At 37.5% G+C, this 24,067-nt stretch overlaps 3 protein-coding genes across 3 annotated transcripts in view; all 3 read right to left on the bottom strand.

The window, feature by feature from the left end:
* Positions 1-708: 708 nt before the first annotated feature.
* LOC129281294 (E3 ubiquitin-protein ligase TRIM45-like) lies at positions 709-9,989 on the bottom strand. Its single transcript, XM_054917233.2, has 2 exons — positions 9,727-9,989; positions 709-2,980 (listed from the first exon to the last, which is right to left on the bottom strand). The coding sequence occupies exon 2, from the start codon at positions 2,905-2,907 to the stop codon at positions 946-948; it is 1,962 nt and encodes a 653-aa protein (XP_054773208.2). The 5' UTR covers positions 2,908-2,980; positions 9,727-9,989; the 3' UTR covers positions 709-945.
* Positions 9,990-12,867: 2,878 nt separating this feature from the next.
* On the bottom strand, positions 12,868-16,431 carry LOC129281740 (glutathione peroxidase 1-like). Its single transcript, XM_054917655.2, has 3 exons — positions 16,088-16,431; positions 14,702-14,902; positions 12,868-14,209 (listed from the first exon to the last, which is right to left on the bottom strand). The coding sequence occupies exons 1-3, from the start codon at positions 16,319-16,321 to the stop codon at positions 13,961-13,963; spliced, it is 684 nt and encodes a 227-aa protein (XP_054773630.2). The 5' UTR covers positions 16,322-16,431; the 3' UTR covers positions 12,868-13,960.
* A 1,864-nt stretch (positions 16,432-18,295) lies between these two features.
* LOC129282173 (bifunctional 3'-phosphoadenosine 5'-phosphosulfate synthase-like) overlaps positions 18,296-24,067 on the bottom strand; it is a 28,492-nt gene continuing 22,720 nt past the window's right edge. The window contains exon 13 of the mRNA XM_064112725.1: positions 18,296-22,106. Coding sequence (XP_063968795.1) covers positions 21,864-22,106 — 243 coding nt within the window. The 3' untranslated portion in view covers positions 18,296-21,863. The remainder of the gene's footprint in view (positions 22,107-24,067) is intronic.

Here is a 24,067-nt window from a genome sequence, read left to right as displayed (position 1 = left end):
TAGGCATATATAGTCCGCTTAGAAAATTTAAATAAAAAGTATCTGAGTTTTGGCGAGTTCAGTCATAATATTATTACGCTGTATCATCGTGAAATTAGTTCATGTTGATATTTTACAGTGCTAAATGACAGATGATTAAACAGTCTCCCATAAATTTGTTTAAACCATGTTTATAATGGCCTATTGTGATTTCTTGGCATTGCAATATGTCATGTTTGGGAGCTAGATTTATAACAATAACATTGAGGGAACATAATCATATTTATTAGTTTCTATATTTAGAAATGTCTATGAATTTGAACTTTTAAGTAAATTTATCTTAAAATCTGAAGAACACTTTTTAAGAGCAATTATTTATGAAAAGAAAGTACAACATGAAAGACACTCATAGTACACTTGTTTAGGCTGAGAATGATTTTGTACATCACCAAATGGGGAACATATTCATTGGCTTCGGAAGTGACCTAGATATTTGACAGAAATGGTAGCACCACCATTTTTACGTTAAGACAAGACTGTCAAGACGCTGTCATTATATGAAACTGAAACTGAAAATGACTAACGTGGAACTATATACGAATTGTATTTTACAAAGCCAATATATATATATATATATATACATACGTTACTTGCAACGTAATCATTATATAATACGCTTTCTCTGTACACTTAAGTCGTGACAATGTACATCCTTACCATATTTTTTTTAATGTAACATTTTCGAAGTCTTGGTATTTCTGGGGGGTGGGGGCTGAGGCAAATCGTCGGGTAATATTAAACAAAGTTATTGGTATGATTGTGAATACATTACTGCCAGTAGAATTTTATTATGAGAAACTAGCAATCACATAAGAAATTTTGAAATCCATACAAAAATTGTGTTTTACAAAACTATATAAATATTAAAAAAAAATCAGTTCTTCGGCAGTTCTTATAGAAGTTGCCTTAGAATCTTGCAATTTGGGAAGCAGGTATCCAGAAATCATTGTGCGAGGGCCTCTTCCGATAGACAAGAAGCTTTTCGTGTGTGCTTACAACAACGGTTCCTGGTGAGGGCGCTGCAAGTCGTAACCAAGTGCTAACCAGGTTGACCTTCTGGTTCTGGACAATGTTCTCGACGAATTTACCTTCTGGAGTCATCAGATTGACCGAGAGGACGTCATCACCACCTTTGTTGATGACCGCTATGTAGAGGTTATCGTCACTATCGGTCGCGCAGTAGGAGTGTTCGTTAGCGTTACCTCGGATGGATGCTGTCACTTCTCCTTCCTGGTCGAAAATCTTGACCACCGGGCCATTCTGAGCGCATGGGTCGGATACAACAATGTGACCCGATTTCAGCGTGTGTAACTGCCAAGGGGCGCAACCGGAAGTAGCGACAGCCCGTAACATTTTACCAGTGGAAGAGCTGAAGATCATGACTTTCTGCAGGAAAGGATACCCAGCATATACGTTGTCGTGTTTATCAACGGCAATGGAAGCGAATCCGGAAGCTCCTTGGGTGTCAAAGCGTCTCTTGACCTTGCCATCTTCACCTAGAAGTTGAAGCAAACCGTCAACGCCGGAGATGGCAAAACTTCCATCACTCATCGTGGCTACGTCATGGACTTTCACATCTTCAATGACCCGGCGACCGCTGCCGTTGATGCTGACGACATCGATGCCACCGGAGTAGTACCCGATGACCAGTTGTCCATCATTGTAAGCAGTCATGCCATTCATCACACATCGCCTGACAGGGAATTCTACCTGCCGAGCCAGTCGCCAAACCATCTGATTATGAGTAACCTTCCCGATGAATTGCTTCGGGACCTCTCTATCAAAGCGGATTTTGCGTGCGATCTCAAGAACGCGATCCAGTCCAGCGCGGTCAAACTTTTTTGACATTGGCTTCTTAACCGTGGTGCCGAATCCTTCATGAAGCAAGAGCATCTCGTGGTCTTTACTCTTCTCCAAGATTATCTCACCGATGTTGTTGACTCTAGATATCCTAGATTCTGCTTCTTTCACGTTGTATCTGACACCGTCAATCCTCTCAACCAGGGCAGAGCGGACTTGTCTGAGGTCATTCAGCAAGAGTCGACGTCGTTCTTCGATCTGCCGGATGTCTTCGTCGGCAGCCTGGTTGACCTTATCCATGGCTCGTCTAACCTCTGCCAATACCTCCTTCTCCCGCTGATCAATGACATAGATATGGTCGGCAATCTCTATCGATTTACACTTAATCTCAGACAGCATCTTTCGGAGGTTCTCCCTGAGTTGGATGGCGGCGTTTGTCATATCCATGCAATCATGAGACGGCTTGGAGTGAGTGGTTAAGATACAGTCACGGCACACCGACTTCTTGCAGGTGTTGCAGTAGAACTTGAGCTGCTCGTCTTCATGGTGTTTGCAGGTTGGTAGGTCATCGGTACCACTGTCCATACGCTGGATCTTCGTCTTCCCGTTGCGGATCTCTGCGATTGGGGTCACCACGTGTCCTCGCATGGCTATCTTCATCTTGGAGTGCATGTTGACGCATTCCTCACATAGGATATTGGTGCAGTCGTGACAGAAGGACGTCGCAACGGCTTCCTCGTCACCGCACCAGTCACATATGGCATCTAAGCTCTTCAACCTCTCTTCGTACGCCTCAAACTCCTCGAAGGCATCCACCATGCGGTTCATGATATAGTTGAGGGGTAGCCCTCGGACACCTGCCTCGGGTAGGGTGGTGCAGTGCCTGCAGATTGGACACACCACCGTGTTTTCCTTACCGTTGGTACCGGCGCATCGTTCGATGCAGAGTTCGCAGAAGGAGTGGAAGCAGGCTAGGAACCTGGCGCTTTCGAACTTCTGCCAGCAGATGCTGCATTCGTGTTCCTTCCGGAGGCGGTCGATAGTTTCTCGACCGGCCATCTTTTGCATGGCCTTTGGTATGTATCTAGAAGTGTCCACAGTCTGTTTGCACGGTGCGGAGAATGGCTCGGACAGAAAGAACCTGGAGTAGGAGGCAAGAATAAAGACCAAAAATACAAGTCATAAGCGTTGTGTTTGTTCATGTATTGGCAACATTTTTTTACATGGATCATAATGATATACTATATTAAAGTTATAAATGAATTATTAAAAACAAATAATAAGTTTTGTTTTCTTGCTGCAAATATTATTCCTTCTTTTTAGATATGGTATTGCCGTAAGCCATTTTAGGGGGGATAGAAGAGGAGTTAGTGATGGAAGGAAGGGGAAAAGAAGCAATTGCCATTATGCAGTGGTGTCTAGAGTCATACAACCCTACATCGCACTTTCAGTCAGTGTCGGAAAACATAATATTTATTATAGAATTTCATACAACGTATCGAGCTCCTATACATCGGAACAGATTATACCTGGATTAAATCACGCCAAATCATGAACAAATTTACAGCACTTTAGATTTATGTTAGTAGAAGTACATGCAGTGGCGTAATGAGCCAAACAAATTAAGGGGGCCAGATATGGCGTATCGGACAAAAATTTGGTTCATGACATTTGCTCCGGCAACAATCACTCTGCTCTAAATTCCACAAACTAATCGAATGACCAACTTCAACCCTAACCCTACATCTTAGACTAAATTTATCCCGGAGCAATTGTTGCATGAGCAAGTCACCAAAAATTTAGACATTTTTATTACAAAAATCAAATTTTGTGATAGATTTTGACATGATATTCAGGAGATAATATCATATTTCACCCTTCTCTCTTTTTTTTCTTCTTGGTATTAAAAAATTGGGGGAAGCACCCCCCCCCCTCTCCCCATCTGTACGCCACTCTTACTTTTATTTCTTCTCCTTTTTTTCCTTTTTTTCTTGAGCTTGAGTGTTGGGCGCATGTAATAGGTTGATATCATTAATATTTTGCCTCCGACGAAGATTCTGCTAGGATCGAAAGCTTAGGCCCCTTTTGACTTTCTCATTAATATTAAAGTAGATATCCCCCCCTCTCTCTTTCTCATTCTAAGGACAATTTCTTGTTGATATCATGAAGGGGTGACCGGGGGCTACAGGCCTCCCTACGCCAATATTCCTGTTATCTAAAATTATCATCTAAACCTTCCAAACAAGGCCAATTTTTCCATGATCTCCGAGTAGTTCAAGAGGGCAGCTAGGGCCATTAACCACAAAACCCTGATCTGCGATTAATTCATATATCAAATCAAATCAAATCAAATATATATGAAGTGTTCCACAAAATTTTATATTAGTGATATTCATTAAAAACGGTTAGAAGCTACTGAAATCCCACAAGCTGATTGGATACGGACGAATTAATGAGTGAACAAAGAAACCACCAACAATATCATGAATACGGTTCATGAAACGACCCCTGATATCGTGTTGCAAGGTAAGTGTAATCTTAAAGCACGCTGGAAACTATTAATTATAACCATCCTCCAAAATGTGATAAGTCACCCAAGCATGTGGTGAGGCCCCTATGGTAGATAATGTGGCCACCACTGATTTCAATGTTACGATGCCACTATGCACTCTGGTTACGGTCACGTTCAATGTGAAGCAAATTACCCGTTTCTTGGCATTCCCTTGATACGGGTTAAGGAACCCATGCTTGGATCGGATATATAGGTCATTTCAAAACCTTTAGAGTTAAAATAGTCATTTATGGGATAGATTTCTAGGGGTTCTCCTTCTCTTTTTTTAAACATTTTATAAGCTATTGTGTTTTTCTTTTTCTTTTTGAACAACAAAGAAAATATGTACAGAAGAGAAAGACAAATAAATATATTAAATAATTATCTTATCTTACATGAAATACCTAATGAATACTAGTGCTGTAGTTAGCAATTTTATTCCACATTTTGACTATTTTTAATTTATTTAATTGATAATTTATTCATATAGATGAATGAATTATTGAATCATGATAAGGCACCAAATCTTGATCACGATACCAGTTGTGACATTGTGAATATTTTTTATCAGTGCATTGATGAAAACTGTCTTTTGCTCATCTGTTTTGATAAATGAATAAACAAAGGAATAAAGTAATGAAAAATGAATGAATAAACAAATAAATGGATACAATATAAACAATTGAATGAATTAATGAATGCATAATATATTGACGAATATTAATTAATTAACTGTAATATATATATATATATATATATATATATAGATCGACAGATGCGTAGATTAATATAAGTATACATGTAAATAAACCAAGTTGTTAATTGAATTAATGAAGTGATAGATTAATAGATAAGTAGATTAATTAAAACATGAATAGATTGATAAACAAAAAATAAATAAATACGTCTCATGCAAGTATGGGGAACTATGTTCAAGAACAAATATTTCAAGATAATCCGACTTTGTGCTGTTTAATTTCAATATTTTTTTCCTTACTTCACTCTCAGTTCAGGTCCCAAAGCGTCACCTTAACGAGACCCATGCAAGAGTCTTTCCAAGTTTATATTTAGTTGTTTTCACACATTTATACTTCTTGGAAGGAAGCATCTAAATATAAAGCCATGCAGGTGGGTCCGTTCAAGGGCGAGTTTCGCCCCGTGCGGCAACTGAAACAAATGACTACTTCCTTTAGCATTAAACAATAGCATTAAACTTCCTTTAAGATTCTCGAATATAACTCGTCACAACACATTGTGTAATTATTTGAGGCGTAGTGGGGTCGGACTGAACAATGGGAGGTGATGGGGGTAGACATGGATCCAGACAAGCAAAAACTGAATGATGAGCTTCCCCCTTCTTCAAAAGTGCCTTTATTAAAAAGCAGCATTTACTTTCCGGAAGGGGGGGGGGGGGCTTGCCAGATTTTTACCAAAAACTTTTTCTGTTCGTTGTTTTCTTTGTGCGACATTATCATAATCATCATTCAACACCATCATTATCTTCTCCTTCTTCCCCTTCTCCTTCTTCTTCTTCTTCTTCCTCTTCCTCCTCTGTTCCCTCATTTTCTTATTCTTTACCTTTTGTCTTCCTCCTCTTCCTCTCCTGCTATATTTTCCGAAAATTTCAATAAATTCATTTCTATTTCGGTCTGTTGATTTTTGGAATGCGCTACAGACCCCCCCCCCCCCTCGTTTTCAGAGCCATGTGCTTTCTATCATTTAACATAGCTTTTGTAAATTTGTTTTATTTATAGGCCTATCTAGCGGATCCCTTTCAAATCGTGTAAGACACAATGCTCATTTCGAATTATGTTCTGAGATTTGCCAAATCTCACATTTCCCTAAGACATGTAAGATAAGATCAAGTTTGGCTAAACTCTTGGCGATTATTTTTTCGACAACATTTTTCTAATTTCACCTGACATATCCAGAAAAGTTGATCATCATTATAAAGAGAGCTTAATCATGTTGCGTCTTCATGCAAATGTCTTGCCAAGAATGTCTAATTCGATCAGGAATGATATTTAGGACTTTGGGCATCTTGAACATTGACTAATGACAAAAATAGCTTCTCCTGTAGTCACGTAAGTCATGATAATTGTAATTGGTCGGTATCGGATTATTAATAAGTAATAAGAATTTACATTCAGATGCCAACATTGGCTTATTGAGGATTGCCCATCCCTTGAAATAGTAATATTGTAATCTTAAATTATGCTTAAAATGTGGTCAATTGAAAATTAAATTAAAAAAGAAGAAAATAAATGAACAGAAAGAACAATGGAATAAAAAGGGAATTTAATCAGTAAATGAGCATTAAGTAAATAAAGATATAGATGAGATATACAGACAGATATGTCATATAGAGATAGATAACACACAGACGGGTATTTTCGGGGGGGGGTCAATTTTTCTCACTTAAATCACAGGGATAAACGAACACGACATGTACTTCTCTTTATATGCTATTCTTTTTTCACCCCTTGAATACATCATGAATTTAAAATCTCGAGATTACTGTTTTTCTCAAAGTTGGTGACTTATCGTCTCTGTTTTATTTTTTTGAATATTTAACCGCCTTAAAATGAATGTCTATGGATAAAAGGATAACTGGAATGAGTGACTAAACAAAAATATTGAGGATTTTTCAAATTGATATTATTATTTAATCGGCCCAGACATCAAACACTTTTCTCTCCAACCCCCCACTCACCACTCTGTTTTCTGTTGTTGTTGTTTGTTTGTTCTTGATTTTTTTATGGGGAGGGGAGCCGTTTCCCATTTTAATTTGTAAATACGGGAAATTGACCTTAACAGTTATGACACGCAGTCACGTCTGCGTGAATGACAATAAAACTTGTTGCCCAACACGTGTCACTAAAACATCTTAACAAAGGCCTCCACAAATACTGCATCAAACAAGAAGCAGATGGAAGGAGAGTCGTAGACTCCAAGTTTTCATCATCCGAAGCATGCTCTGGAGACCCCAAAATCTAACCTTGGTCAAGAAAAAATGACCTTGATGGATGGAGATGGGCAGTGGTCTGGCAATCGGACAATATTTTGTATGTTTGTTTTTTAAGGAGAGATGTGGGTTTGATTTGAGTAGCTCGAGGGAGTAACAATCTATTGTCCAGATTTCCAGATGACGACACATATTCAGTAATAGTAAAATCAAGTACCCAATCCCCGCCCCCTCAAACTCCTTCTCATAAGTACTTCTTACATTTAATCAATTTCATTTCACTTATTTCCATTCCCGTCAAATTCGATTGTGTTAGGTATAAACAGTTAGCACAGTGCAATATAAATAAACGGGTTGGTATACAATGGAATGGATTGCAAAATAAAAAGAAAAGGGAGCTTGTAGGGTTGCAACTTTCTAAATTCTTTTGTGGACACTCGTTCGCAAGAGCAATTAATTCTTCTATTGACTGCTTATGATAAAAGATACAAAGAATCAAAGAATTGTGATAAAAGATACAAAATTGATATTGTAAATTCGTTAAACATGACTGTAATGTCATGGAACGTATGTATGAAAATTTACAGTCGATATTGATTGCATATCACCCTCATGCGGTGTAAGGTCAAGGTCACAAACGATGTCCGTTAAGATTGAGATTGGTGACTTTCGAGCTGATCCGCCCTCCACCCGGAAATTTTACAACGATAGACGGTGCTATAAATATAAATTAAATCTAGATCTATACCAGTCACATGTACTGATTCTTAAATAGTTTCGGGAAATTTGTGAAGTAATAGATGACTACCAATTAAAAAAGGTACCCCGGTTGAGTTCCGTGACAACTTTCTAGAACATGTAGAAGATATGCGAGGGGCGTAGAGAGCAAACGAGAAAATTGATTATTGTATATAATGTAACTCAGCTTTCTAGGTACAGGCTTTTAATTTAAAAAAGAAGTATGACTGCATATTTTGCACGTGAGCGTAGCAACTGAGAAAGAATATTTGTTATATGCATCATTGAAACTCAACACCTAGTAATTTAACCCTAGAAAATAGTTAATCATGAAATAAGCCCACAGTATAAGATACTTACTATATTGAAGACGTATATGAATCTTTATTTAAGGTTTGAAATTCAACTATAAAGAGGCCCCACGCTTAAAATTAGAAATCCTTTGTTGTTAATTATTTTACCATATTATTGAGATGTCGAGCGAAGTGTGTAGTCATATCATCCGAATTAATGTTCTATTTGTGTATAAACTCTTTGAAAAAAGGTGCGAATTAGAACCCTTTTTTCCCTTATTTGGAAGCCTCGAGAAAACGGGTTTCCAAAAAAGGATCTGTACGTGCTCAAGAACCTAATACATCAGTCACATTTCCTCTACGCCCCCCCCCCCCCACGTCGAGTCGAAACAGCCGTTTATCTAATTTTATTCAAACCGCCCATTATGTAGCTGGTACAAAAAATCAAAAAGGCTGTTTTCAACTCGCCGTACGGCGGCCGTATAGGGGAAATGTGACTGAGGTATAAATGGTTAAGGTTTTCAAAGTGGTTGTTTAAGGTTTTAAGGTAATTTAAGACCCTATACGGGACAAGCATAGAACAATATAAGAACCCCTTTTCTAAGTGTGTATATTGAACATAACAGACCTAGCTTAAAGTGTGTTCATGGTATGAAACTTAAGTTCGCAATGGTGGATAACTTAAACAATCCAAATCAATTTAGCCTGTTGCGCATGTCTATTTCTAACATAATAGTACTTTATTGACTATTGTAAGATGTGAAAGACACGTTTATATAGGCCTAATGATGAATAATTCGAGACCTCGAGATCCTTCTAGCTTATCTGACGGATGTTAAGACGTACCACACCAAGGACTGAGTAGGACTGTCACAATGAATTACGTAGTAGGTGTCAAGGGTGGGATTTTATCGCAAAGAATGGCGGGGGAAATTACGTGAAGTACAAATACAATATAAAATTTCTTAAGAAGAAAATTTCGTCAATGAATGAGGACGACTACGACGATGATTGATGATGATGATAATGATAATATTGGTGGTGATGATGATGATGATAATGATGATGATGATGATGATAATGATGATGATGATGATAATAATAATAATAACAAGAACACTAATAATATTGACAATGAAACAATAATACAATGATAAAAATTGATAAACATATATAAATGTCATGAAAGTAGTGGTAAAAATAACCATTTATTCATTGCCACAAAGATCAACGTCAAGCTTGTATCACTTTCAGAAAGATATATATGCTGTTATGCAAAAAAATACCTCATTATTGATCTTAGCGCGAAGAACGATATCATGAAGAAAATGAAAACTCACCTTTTTGCTTCGTAAATCCGGCGCTATCCAGTAAGTCCAGGAATAATCTCTCCGTGAATAAATTATAATTTATCACACAGGTGCTAAACACAATTAAGTTCAAATTATCGCAATCATAAATACTGCCAGTCAATCCGCAAAAAAAAAGATTGACTATGATTACTCAACAATGTTTTCACGCCCGCTGCTCCCTCACTTGAGCAGACGACATTGCTGATCAACGAGTGAGCCGATAGCGTTAATCGATATTAGGCAGCTGCCCGTGTCGCCTGTGCGTCTGTTATAAATGTCTTTGGGGCTTATATTGTGGCTTACGGAAGAGCTGGTACGTCAGGCAGGGGCCCTGCCTTATCAATTACATAATCTTAACTTGATAGTTCATCCGATTCTCCGTATTCCTCGAAAGTCCCGCAACGTGTGCAATGTGATTCAGTAAAATTGTCAATTCCTCCAGATTACTCCCGGGTTGATCTCATTAATTGGGATATCAATGTCTGGAATTAATGTCAATTGCATCAATTCATTATAAGCCATAAATTTAGGGCAGCCTGAATAACTAGCTCACAAAGTCTATAGCGATACGGTTCACCATCGGTGGCATGGAGAGGGGCTTTGCTAATGTTAAGGAAGTCTTCAAGTGGACCGAGTCCCATTTTTTTTTGGAGGAGCGCCAAATTATTGATACCATATCTACGTCTTTCGGCATATTATTCATAGAGAATGTTGCAGAAGAAACTTCATAGGCTACGCAAAAATGTCCGATGTAACCTTTCATTTCATTTCTTCTTCTTTTTTTTTTATTTGCGAGACAGTGTATATTCTCTCTTACTTAGCTGAAGAATAGTTGCAGTTTACGTCGTCAGGCTTGTTTCCGTCTCCATGGTAACCTGTTTCATCGCGTGAGATGATGTGCCTGCCCCAACTATCCGCTTTCCTTTCTTACTAATATCCGGCTTGACGACTTTTCTTCATCTTGCTGTCATCTTTCCAAGTACCATATACGTTCTCATATATGCATCCATTTATGTCATTCGTAATTCCCCTTTAACTTGGTAGTGATTTTGTTTTACCTGACAGGCTTGATTGCTCAGAAAGCCACGAATGTGAGTAAGCATTAAACGAGGGACCGACGGCTTAATTTCCACCCCGAGGGACGACCTGGGTCCTGTTTAATATAGATTTCTTTTAATAACAAATGCAAATTTCTATTACAAGTTTATTATAAAAATAAAATCAGATTTACGGATTTCAGCAGCTTTTAACTGTCAATGAAAATTCGTAACAAGTTTTATGAAACGTGGCCCCTGGTAATCTGGATAAATGCCTTTATAAGGGCTGCGCATCGACTTGGCATACCCGTCACCGGACTACGATACCATGCACAGTTATACCAACTTAACCCCCCCCCCCCCCCACTTCCACCACCACTCTTTTACTCTCTCTCCCCCTCTCTCGCTCCCTCGCTCTCACACACCCCAACACATGTTGCAACATTGCCCCCCCCCCTCTCTCTCCTTTTTCATTATTGCAATATTCTTTAAGATTGATGACTGATACTATCATGAGCAGAAGCACAGGAAGGAAGAATAATTTGGCCTATTTTAATACGGAAGTGCATCCCCTATTATTATAGAGCTGATGGTTAATGTTCATGCAATATCTGAAACTATAGGTATTCAAAAGAATAAGAAATTATTTTTAGGATTATGTTTGAATCAGAAACTTTTCAACAACCATCGTTATTTTTAATTCATCACCCAATGTAACCGTCAAGCAGAACTTGACAAAGCTTAAAGTTTGGACAAAAATGTAAAAAAAATCCTTCCAGAAGAGTTTAAATTGATTACTAATGAAAAATAACAAATTGCGAATTTACCCTAACATCTATTTAGCAATAATGATTAAAATGAACTTTATTAACTTAATCCCACATTCCCACTTGTAAAAATATGGTTTCGCTCTCATAAATTTCAAGTGTCATAGTATTGCCCCTATAAGGAGCAATCGCTTCTGTGCCGAATCCCGGGTGCCAAATTGGGTGGGAAATTATTTGGGATTGGCGCGCATCTATGAGACAAGCCTACTACAAAGAAACGCCTTTCTTGTTCTTCTTGTGCACCTTGACTCATATAAACACAAGAGCAATCTTGCATAATGTATTCAAAGATTTAAAGATTAACCCCCAAAAAAATATACTGACAAGTATCACATTATTTAAAATCCTTTCTGTTTTCTTCTTACTTTTGTTGAATGTGAACATGTAATTTGATCTGACCATACACCCACACTAGCAAACATTCCACCCCCCCCCCCCGTAACCCATCCATCCCTCTGCGCCTCGGAATATTTTACTAGATAGATGGTGCATAATTAATGCTGTGTTTATTATTATTATTATTATTGCGTGCCTAAGACTGTCAATGAATACTATTGTGATGTCATAAATCAGAAAAAACATATCCTCATATAATATAACCTTGTATCATTAAAGATGTAAATCTACTTGGACGTGACAATGAATCCGGGATGATTAATACCATACGCTGTTTACATTGGAAGGAAAAGGTTAACTTCTTCTGCTCTCCATGGCGTGCGTATTTATCTTAAACTTTAAAATGAAACAATGGAAAAGTGAATAGTCTCGAGAGAAAAGTCAGGCAAATAACAGGGGCAGGCAAGAAGGAAGGGAGTATATGGGTGACTGTACTCGACAACACTCCCATAGGTGGCAAGGTCTTTTTTAAGGGAAGATGTAGGACATAATAAATAATTACAGCCGCCAAAATCGATTGCAACGACAATTATTACGTAATCAAAGTTATTCCAATGAAAATGATGATTGATGAATATCCATAAACGTTGATAAAGAAGGTTGTTGAACGTAAAATTAAGAGTAATTGCAGAATCAGTTCCGTCTTCTAAAATGTTCCAAAATTACCATGAGAAACATAATCATGATAATGAACGTCATTCCTTCTTTCTCATCCTTTTACTTCCCTTTCTTTTTCTCTCCAATCTCTCTGTTTTACTATCGTTTAGCTCCCCCTCTCTCTATCCCTGCCCCCCCCCCCGTTTTCATGTTCTCCTTGAGTTTATACCCCAAACAATAACTTAACACAAAGAGATAGGAAACACACTTCATTCATTTCATTTATTGGTGGTCTGATTTTTATTGGTAAATGGGTCAATGGACACAATGTATAGGTTTAGATGGAGGTGAAGAACCGGGCAGGCTTACATAAAATAATCATGGGCCCCGTCTTACAAAGAGTTATGATTGATCCAATGAATCGTAACTCTATGGAAATCCAACAGTATCATCATTTTTTTCTACAGGAAATTTGCAGAATGTCCTTTGTAAACAAAGGAGAACACACCAAATTGTCAAGAAATCAGTGAATTTATGGGTATACATTCATATTTAAATTGTTTTTGAAAAACATGCATTTTATCTGTTGACTTTGCTGGCTTTCCATAGTTGCGATTGATCGGATCAATCGTAACTCTTTGTAAGACGGGCCCCTGATATGTAATTCATAACATGCAGTCTATTTCCATGAAGAAGGAATTGTGAGTAACAGGACACATACCTGGCACGAGCATGAGCTCTCTATTTTCGTCACTTGTCAACGTTCGTGATGCCTAGACTCCTGAAAACCATTCTTGATTGAATTAGACATTCTTGGCAAGGTATTTGAATGAACTCGAAAATGATCTTGCTTTCATGCAACTTGTCTAAATCATGCACTTCTGTGAATATGTCATGTCAAATGAAAAATTATTAAAGACACTTTGTCAATAAACAACGCCACGAGTTCAGCCAAACTTGATCTTAATCTTAGGGAAATGTGGGATTTGGCAAATTTTAGAACATGACTTGAAGTGAGTGACCATTGCCTTTTGGGGCCTGATTAATAGATAAACAGATCGAGAAAGATGTATCCAGCTCTCAAGATGGGGGGGGGGGGCACCATCAGATCGATGATTAATAGATGAAGACAAAGTAGTAGAGTTTACAAAACATGAAGAAAATAAATTGGGAAGAGGGGTGAGGAAGAGGAGGAGGAGGAGGAGAAGAAGAAGAAGGAGAAGAAGAAGAAGAAGAAGAAGAAGGAAGAAGAAGAAAAAGAAGAAGAAGAAAGAAGAAATAATAAGAAGAAAGAAGATGAAGAAGGAGGAGGAGGATGTGAAGGAAAAAAATTATGCCCCCTCTTATGGTTCAGCCGAATCAGGTTTACATCTCATCACTGTAATAGTATGGACGTGAAGGGCGCTCGACCGTTCGATATCCGTCGTTCAAAATAAGTCGGATGTCGTCAACGATCTCTTTGGGTTCGACAGCGGAATCGTAACGCTTGAAGGGAACACCTGTCTTGTCGAGGAGGAACTTGTTGAAGTTCCAGGTGATATCACCGACAACCATTGGAGACCAGTATAGACGTGATGGATCACCGAGCTCCCTTTTTGCCGGTGGACAAGAAGTCTGAAAAGGAAAATGTTTAATAGTTTTGAAAATACACAGTACGTTTCATGGATTTGGCCCAACTCGTCGGTCTGAAAATATACTATGAACAGATGAAGAAGAAAGACACAGAATAGAATGTAATAAACGGGTAGTGTTGGGTACACGTAAGATGACGTTGACGTGGATTTTTTTTAAAGAAATAAAGCAGAGATTTCGTTTTTAAACAAAATAGGGGGATTGACCTGTCATTTCAGAAGGAATGGCTCTATACATTTCCCTCTTATAATCATATATTGCATATTTTAAACCGTTTTATACTGATGTTGAAAAGATTTGATCTAAATGATTTTTATTTTTCTCCGTGTATTCCTCCTCCCTTTATCTCTTCCTTTTCTTCGTTAATGTCTGTTTCCCCCTGTTTCCATATGTAGCACCCCCCCCTCCTTCTTGGTAAGGCCAATCCGGGCCTCAAGTTGCCGAGTCGGGAAAAGTTCCCTTAATTTCATATACCTTTAGCTTTGTGAAAAGCGAGTGAGCATTGGGTCCGTTCACATCAATCTTCTTCTCGTTGAGATAGAAGTTTGGTTGGAAGCCCCCTCCGGGTCGCACGTACCGGAGGGTGTTGGGGATCTCCTCACCCACACCAGGCTCCTGAAGTCCGAATTGATTGCAAGGAAACCCTAAGATTGCTAGCTCATCACCGAATTGATCCTATGAGAAAGAATGGTTATAGTTAGAGACATATTCAGGGTTTCGTAAAATGGAACGGTTCAGAAAGGGCGCAGTAGTTGAGAGCCCGGTGGGGGGGGGGTGTTTCTTGTTTCTTTCTTTTTTTCTGCACCATTTCATGTCAAGCTATAGATACGATCTCTGTCCAAAACATGCTCAAAATATAAATCATAAAGAAAAAGGAAGGGAGTGTGATTCCAAAATCCCTTTTTTTTCAAAATTCAATTTCTTGATTGAAAATTTGGATTTGACGTTATTCTACATATTTCACAAGAAAACAATATAAAAAAGGGGGCCTGTTGCATTAGAAAAAAAAAACCTCTGGAATTTTTTTTGCCAGAGTTTTTCCATGTGTTGTAAATGGCATAATTTTGTTTGCCAGAGTTATTTATTTGCAAGAGTTTTTTTATGACAAAATTTTTATGCAACAGGTTCTAGAAAATTCAACATAATATACTTAAATCGGATATGGCATCATTCATCATAATTTGATAATACAACGATTTGAAATCAAAGGCAATTTAAAATATGGTTAAATATTTAATAAATGTATAGATAAATTTAAGATTATGATTTATCGATACAAGTATAAAACATAGGTATATATTATGAATGACAGATGAACAGAATAGATGATAAATAAACATAGATGAATAGGTAATTAATAAAATGATGAATAAACAAATATTCTAGTAATTCTGATCATCCAATAGACCAGTTCGTATATAGTTCCATCATGCAATGCGCATAAACTTAAGTGGCAGATAATTAGCACCAACTTCGATGCCTTGGTTATTCATGAATTCTTTTGGATTTGTTTTCATCAGATCCACTGTTAGCAACAATGCATGCTTTGCTGGTATTGAACAGCTTGTCAAGTAGTACATAGAAATGCAGCAAATACCTTCATATTGTGTTCGTGGATGTGCTATATATTCTAGTCGTATCCAATTACTGCATTGTAAATTAGGCATGCTTACATATCTCCAAACTGGTCTTAGACACGAAAAAAAAGAGGATATAGAAATCAAGTAACAAATCAAATACTAGTACTGTATCGACGATTAAAAGAGTTGGCCCAATACATTATTTTAAGTCTCAGAGGGAGGGGCGTAGGGAGAGGGGTGGGGGTAGACTAGGCTGGGGAGAGGGGAAGGGGGTCGTTACCTGTAGTATGTTGATGAATGGATACTGGTATGTATAAGTACAGAACGAAGCCGTATTGACTACCAACACGACTTTGCCGCGGTAGTCGCCCAGTGATAGACTTTCCGTTATTTCGACCTCGTACAGGGATTCGGCATCGTCGTAGCAAACCGAGTCGATCATCGTCGCTTTCGAAACGTAGGAACAAAGGGCGAGAGCCAAGACGATGAGAATAACTTCCTCATTCAAAGCCATTTTGAAGATTCAGTCAACTGGATTTCTATTGCTGTTTGAAATTACCTCTGTTTCAATAGGAGAAAATTAACATTACCTTGTTTATTCACCAGAAAAATATGTTAGAATGTGAGCTAGCTTCTGTCTTGATCCGGTATTGTAAAATTATAGTTTTTCATTCAAGGTTTACACTCAGTCAGGGATGGCGCCATAAGGGGCAGGCCCTGTCGCCCTCTTGATGTTTCGACAAGTGCTTGGGGAAACAGAGGAGAGAAAGGGTGGAGAAATTAGAGAAATTATATAAAACAGTATCTAAGGCCTCTTCACTTAATATGACCCTTTTTTATTCAATTTATGAAAAGGTGAAGTCACCTATTTGTTGCCCCCCCCCCCACACCCAACCAAAAAGCCATGGCGCCGCCATTGCGCTCAGTTGATCATTCATCTGAACCATACGGTAACGTGGGACTGACAAATTGCCCGCATTTTTAAAAACCAATACCAGCTATTGTGCCACTCCTGTATTTAAGACTATTGTAAATCTGAATAGGCCCATATAAAAGCAAAATCACTAACTATATGAAGGTGTATTCCATTGGCGCAATGAGTAATAAAAAGAATAGGGGCAAATTAAAAAAAAGTCGAGAGAGCGAAAATGTTGACCTTTATAAAATGAAAATCTAAACAGATGTTGAAATATTTTAATGATCACCATTGTGTTTTCCTTATATTTGTTCTTTTATTTTTCTTGGTCGTTGACCCCCCCCCCCCCCACACGCCAGTGAAAGGGTCTTGTTACGAGATGATGTGAAATGAAAATAATTATGCACGGAGGATGCCATATATGCCCCTGCCATCTACTCCACTCCGAACGACGCCGTCTGCTAAAGCCCCCATCACACTTATTCGGAATCAGCAGGAATCAAGCAGAAGCTGGAACGAAAACAATATTTAAAAAATCTAGAATTTTTTGGGAGGAACTTATTTATTCACCAAACTGGAGTTGAAATTTAGTAAATTGACCAGGTGAATCATCATACACTAGTCAAAATGAACCGCAATGGAGTCAGATTGATAATTTGTGCTACATTCTTGGACATTCTAGGCGCATTCTAAACATTCTGACTGCATTCTGAGTGCATTCGAATTATTTTTGTCATTTCTTTTGGCCGTCCCGAAGGTTTTGGTCATGTTCAAAACATTCGAGGGGAATTTTCGAACGGTGTTCGAAGTAGATTTAAATGACCGACTGGTGGTCAAACAATAGTCCTTTCATTCCGGCCAATTCTGCTTGATTCGGAATAAGTGTGATGGGGGCTTAACAGAGAGAGAAGTCTATGTTAACTAACATCCCCCGGATTGTTTTAGAGATGCATCCTTTTTATTCCGCCCATGGCAAAAATAATCACGACAATAAGTATTTATGGCCATCTGAGGAAATTGCTTGATAGAGGCAGACGATATCTGTAATGAGTGACAGGGATATGGCCTTTGGAGCAGAGATTGATGATCGTGGTTTGTAGTTTGTTATTGAATTTTCTGTTCAAATGGAAGAAAGAAACAAAATAAAACTATTGGATATTTGGTATACATAGAACAGCCATCCTCAACAACAGAAAAAAAAATTGTTACAAATTTCTATACACTGGTGTGATGTGTGTCTTTATCTCAGACTGGTTTTGGCATGTTGATTTTTTTTTGGAGAAAATTATCTATTTAGCCTCCCCCCAAAAGAAAATGGAGGATATTAATAATCCCACCCACAAACACATATTCACACACCCATCCGCTCTAGAACATTTGTAAAAACATAAATACAAGAGAAAGGGATAGAGGTGGGGCTATGAGAAGAGGAAAGAGGGGGGGGGGGGAACAGAGGGGAGAGACTGAAAGAGAAAATGGAAGAAGGATAAAAACAGAGATTGAGAGTGGAATAGAGAGGAAAAAATAATACACAAATAAGATACTCACTAAATGCAATCAAATACTTCAGAATATGTTTTTTGCAAGGATAGAATCTTGAGAATTTTATTAAATGGTTTCATTGTGTTGAATAATTCATTCAATATGATGAATAAACATGATGAATATAATATTCCATTTCATACTTTCTGAGATTGTCTCACATCATCATTCATATAGTCACATCAATTTAATATATTCAAAATAAGAATGAACAATTAATTCATTTCACATAGCAGCAAGGTATATAGTTTCAGGGGAGTCTTTCATGAAGAGATTTGACAGTGATTTTCACTTACATGATCTCGGCCAATCAGCTGTGAGGATTCACAGTAGCTTATAACATCTGTTGGTGAAAATCACTGATAAAACTCTTTGTGAAATACTCCCCAGGTATTTGGTCTCATGCGATAAACAAGATGGGGAAAAATTCTACAAAGAATAATGTGGATATAAAATAAAATGCTTTCGTCTTTCGTTATGCTTCTGTGACAAAGAGTACATTTCTTCTGGTCCCAAAGAAATTTATTTATTTATCTTTACATAACAAGGTTTTTGCATCTTATCCAACAGATTAATGGAGGATAGAATCTAAATATTTGCTAGAGGATTTTAAGTTTGAAATTCCTTGTACATTTCCTTTTGAATTATATTTGCAGTTTCCTTATTCAATATAATTAAAAATACACTGACAGAGCCTCCAGTTCCATCTTTTGTTTTGACAATACAGATGACTGTTCTTCCTACCGTATTTTACTTCAACATATTTGTAATGCTAGCTTGGACATTTTTATCAATTCCTATGTGGATGTGACAAATACAATTGTAATACTGTCTTAATACATTTCCATGAATAATAACTATTCTTTGGTGATATGTTTACATTGACTAGAGAAGAACATAGTTAATTACCATGAATGATCTGATCAGTTTTCTTTTGTACACAAACTACATACAATATCAGCAGGGTCCTTTCACACGCAGTCCACATCTTCCCAAACCTCCGCTGCAGCCATCAAGTGTATTCTCACCTGCACGGCAGGTGAAAATGCATTATACATTGAAATTAATTTTCAGTTGTGCGTCTCATACATTACTATCAATCTTTATCATATATCTGTCAACAGGTTACTCATTTATATTTAATCTAGATATTCTTATTCATATTCCATTTCAGACATTAATAGTGTCATAGCAGTGTTATACAAACTAATGAATTCCTTTACTTAGCTTTGTATTTTCAAGGCAGTGATGAAATAGTTTCCTTTCATTCATCATATTGCTGATAATGGTTCATTGAAGAAGTAGACACTGAACTATAAAAGTTTGGTCCCCCCCCCCTTTCAGCTCATCATCATGTGGTAAACTGAATGCAAATAATACCTCATTTTTGTGTGATGTGTACTTGATAATGAAATAAATAGCAAATTTCTTTGTTACTTTTTGTTCATATCATTTTCATTTGGTTATAACTAAAAGAAAAATGTCATCTGTGATGTTAACTAAAGCAATACACTGCCTGTTTTACATTGCATGAGGTAATGATCAAAGTCACTCTAGCACACAATCATTGGGTTATCACCTCTCTCAAAAATCATTTATCATAAATAAAATCTCTATACATCTTATGTAATAAATTAATGCTTTCTCATATCATTATCATTCAATATATCTCATGATGCGATTCTTTCTCTGTATATAAATATAAAAATTATCTCCAAGACAGACATGTGCTTCTTCTTCTATAAAAAAGGCTGCAAATTCACTTTTTCTTTCTTAGGACCCCGTGAAATTTACTGTAAGGTTGCGATTCTTTTAAAATTGTGTCAGTTTGAATAATTTATTTTAGAAAAATATTGCAAAAATCAGGAAGAGATAGCAAAAATCTACTCTTCCAACTCCATCCCGAGGAAAAAGAAAGAGTTATGCGTCTGTTATTACTGTTACAAGCATTATATAAATGTTGAATACTGGTCACTTTCTAAACCGCAAATGTCACAATTTTAATCTCATGTCTTTCATTTTTGTTCACACAAATAGCTGAAGAATTTCATTCTAGCATGACCTGAGTATATCCTTTATTATCAAGAATTGATTGAATTTGAAAATGGTCAGTGATGAAGATTAAGAGTAAGATAAAAACAAATAATCACCAGATGAGCATTGTAATCTAATTTCACACTTGATTGGCCTCATATTCACTTGACTAAAACACATCACAAGAATGGACGCCATTTACCTTTTCTTGCAAGCTGGTACAAAAAATGTAAGACTTCATTTGATAAAACATTCTTCCATTATTTGCAAGTCTTGCTGGAGAACATGCTCTTGGCACATTGGAATGATTTCTTTATTTATCTTATCAGCTGTAACAAAATTCTCTTGAAAAAATAAACAGACACGCACTGGAATCAGAAGTCGGGGAAAGCCTAATGGGAATAAAACAAAATGATCTAAAAATATATAACAGAGACAAAGACAGCGTAAAAAAAGATGAAAAGGCTTTAGGTTTATCAAACAAAGAAGAAGCTTATTGATAAGAAATTTTAACATTACCATGACAGACTGTAGTAAATGTTTTGGGGGTTTACATTATTGCTAGGTAAAAAAGGTTCACACTAAAAAAATATACTAAAATCAAATTCACACTCAAGTAAATAAAATAAAACCCAGACAATTTAGATGGATTTATGATAAAAGCAAGTGTTTCGTCACCTCTACTGACCCAACATTAGTTGGATAACAAGGTATTTGAGGTCAATAATGATGCAGGCTTTGGTATCTTCATCAACATTTGGTATTCCACATGCACTTTTGAGATTGATGAATAATGAGTCGGTGACTTCAGCAAGGATTCTCTTCACAATATGCCCAAGATACTACAGCATTGATAATGATGTTTATGCGCAGTGCAATCTAATACTGTTCATAGTTACACCGTTCCCCAGATATTTCCCTCATACAGCTCCAACCCAGGTCGTCTAAATCGCCAACAATAAAGATCAAAAGGTTGAAAATTGCTAGCCTTTGTGAAGTTGATTCTTATTCCCGAGATAATGAACAGAATACAAGATTTGGAACAGATCACACCCCTTTCCTTTATGGTATATGTGCAATCGGTTGATACCTGTTTGAATTAGGTGTGATTAGTTAAGTGAGAAAAACATTTGACATCACTATCCAAAAAACAGGAATCAATATCAATTTCAAACTGGATCAACCTAAGCTCGCTTATAGAGCTTATAGACAAACCCTGAGAGATGACCAAAAGGAAATGACCAAAAGAGCTATTCATTTTGCCTGTTTTTTTGAGATATCGCTGGGCGATGCCACATTCACACCGGCAAAGCCGACCAAGACCGACCAAAGATGTCATGTTATTACCAATGGCATATCTATCGGTCGGTTTGGAGTCGGTTTCGTTGGTGTAACTGTAGCATTTAATCAAAAGGTGGGTTAAAATATAAAAAAAACGACAAGTTTCAAAAACTGATTTCAGTCTGTCATGTAAACATTACTTTCTTGCCAATAAAGCCTCAAAGACACTTGGTTTTCTCCTTCACTCTCTCATGATCGTATTGGGGGCTGTTCACATCGTGCATTACTTCTTGGCCAGAGACTGGTAGTAATTGGAGAGGATCCCCCAGGCCTTGGGCGCCATGAACCCGTCGGGCGGGGTCTGCCCCTCACGGGCCAGCCTACGCATGCGGGTGCCCGAGATGAAGTCAAAGTCCTCCTTCTTCTCTGGATCGAAGAAGTCCATGGCTTTCTTCTTCAGATTGTATGCAGCAACACGGAATGGGATGATTTCTAGTTGGGTGAGACCAGGGGCCATAGTAAGGACCTGGAGCAGTTCGAAAGAAAATAAGACAAAAAGCGAAAAACCAAACTTGTTATTCGAGATATACTGCCTTTTACTGGACATTGTATAATCATATATCGGAGCACTGTATCATTTGTGTTACAATTGTATGATTATTGAGTATAATTGTATAAAAGCGGAGGCAATCTATGCACAAAAGGCTACAATCGATTGTAAATATTGCGTGTATCTCTTTACGAAACACCCCCTCCCTCTGATCCAGTTCAAGTCACTTGCAAATTCTTGCATAACTTATGAATATCTATATGAAAACTCCCCCACATAGCCAAGAATTTGTCATCCTGGCATGTGTCTTATTGCATGTCAAGACCATTGCTTTGTAGTAATACCTAAATGTCCACTCTTACTGTTACTTAGACACCGTCTTAATGCAAGACATTAACCTGTATTTGCCACTCCCCACCCTGGAATTAAATGGGTACAAGCAGGAAGGGAATTCTTAAATACTATGAGTGTTAATATGTAAGCCAGCAGAGCTTAGCTGGAGTATCATTGGGAACGATTGCCAGGACTGTGAGGTGAATATGGCCACCTCCATTCATTGGGGTCAAAGCCGGATTGAAAACCATGGGACTAGAACTATTAATTGACTGACATTTTTCTTAATTATAAGGCTGATAAATATGTCGAATGAATATAAATATCTGGAGTGACAGATGAACTGTCAGACAGTAAAGCAGATGGACAACCACATATAACAGACTGAAAGACCTATTAATATGCAGACAGAAATCCAGAAAGTAATAGCTACAATATATAAGTGAAAGATGGAATGAATGGAGACAAGCGAGGTTGCTAAGAAATATCACAAAGGAAAAGGGTATTAAAAGGATCTCAGAAATGTTAGTAGGTTAAACAGAAATATTAATGGGTAAAACAGCACGACCCTTGAAGAGCAAGATAAACAATAATAAATGGATACAAGGGATGACACATATTTGGGAAATCAACACATGAAGAAGTACACATGATTCTTAACAGATTGAGGGGAGATGAAAAGATGTTATATGTACATGGAAAGAATATGGATGGACAAACAGGTGAATGGAAGGATGGATGGAAGGAAGGATGAATGGAGGGATGAACATATGGCTGAATTAATGAATAGACAGACAAATTGCAAGTCAGAAGACAATGATAGTCCACTCAAATGAAAAAAAAATAGCTTCCACACAACAGTTAAATCAAATATCTTTAGTTATAAAGGTGATACAAATGACTATAAAGGTTTGAAATATTAGTTTGAGAAACAACACACACACAAAAATTGTTGATTAGGTTGACTTTTATGGCAAAATATTCTTACTCAACAATTCGGCAAGAATCAAAGACTATTAATAAAGGGTAGCAGAATACAAATGCGTTGCATTACTTTCTTCTTTTTGAGGGAAGTTCAGCTGTTATTTCTGATTTTTGAAAGTTATGAACTGGGAGCTCACATCTTTATTGCTCCGAAGGAAGGTGTTCCGTTGCATATAGGCCCTGTGGACTATGTAGTCTATAAGATCACTAACGCACGTATGCGGCCCCTGACACGTACAGCCTGACCATCGGCAGGCTGCGGGGGTACCAATGGGGGGCGATGGAGGGGTCTACTTGGTGTCAGGGGGGAGGGGTGGGGTGCAATGTTAGAAACATACCAAGGACAAGGGATGTGGGTTAATGATGAGAGAGGGAGATAAGGAAAATAGAAAGAGGGTAGAGACTGGTAAAGCTATACCAAAACACCAACATTTAATGGAATGTCCCATTAATAAACAATAATTAAGAACAAGACACCATGACACCAATGGTTAATAACATGAGTCGTTCAGCTCCACACAAGGCATTCATTGTAATGTTCACAGTACTTTTCTTCATCATCATTTCCATTATAATACCTCAATATGAGCATGCCAAATTGGCATTGATTTTCTAACCAT

This window comes from Lytechinus pictus, chromosome 18 (assembly GCF_037042905.1).
Source record: "Lytechinus pictus isolate F3 Inbred chromosome 18, Lp3.0, whole genome shotgun sequence".
NCBI classification, from domain to species: domain Eukaryota; kingdom Metazoa; phylum Echinodermata; class Echinoidea; order Temnopleuroida; family Toxopneustidae; genus Lytechinus; species Lytechinus pictus.
The sequence above is the reverse complement of the archived record's forward strand: the minus strand, read 5'-3'. Positions and strand labels throughout refer to the sequence as shown.

Excerpts from the sequence above, each read along its gene's own strand:
- LOC129281740 (XM_054917655.2), bottom strand. The coding sequence starts at position 16,321 with ATGGCTTTGAATGAGGAAGTTATTCTCATCGTCTTGGCTCTCGCCCTT. Across the intron at positions 14,903-16,087 it reads CATTCATCAACATACTACAG|GATCAATTCGGTGATGAGCT; the intron begins GTAACGACCCCC and ends TCTTTCTCATAG. Across the intron at positions 14,210-14,701 it reads CGCTTTTCACAAAGCTAAAG|ACTTCTTGTCCACCGGCAAA; the intron begins GTATATGAAATT and ends TTTCCTTTTCAG.
- LOC129281294 (XM_054917233.2), bottom strand. The coding sequence starts at position 2,907 with ATGCAAAAGATGGCCGGTCGAGAAACTATCGACCGCCTCCGGAAGGAA.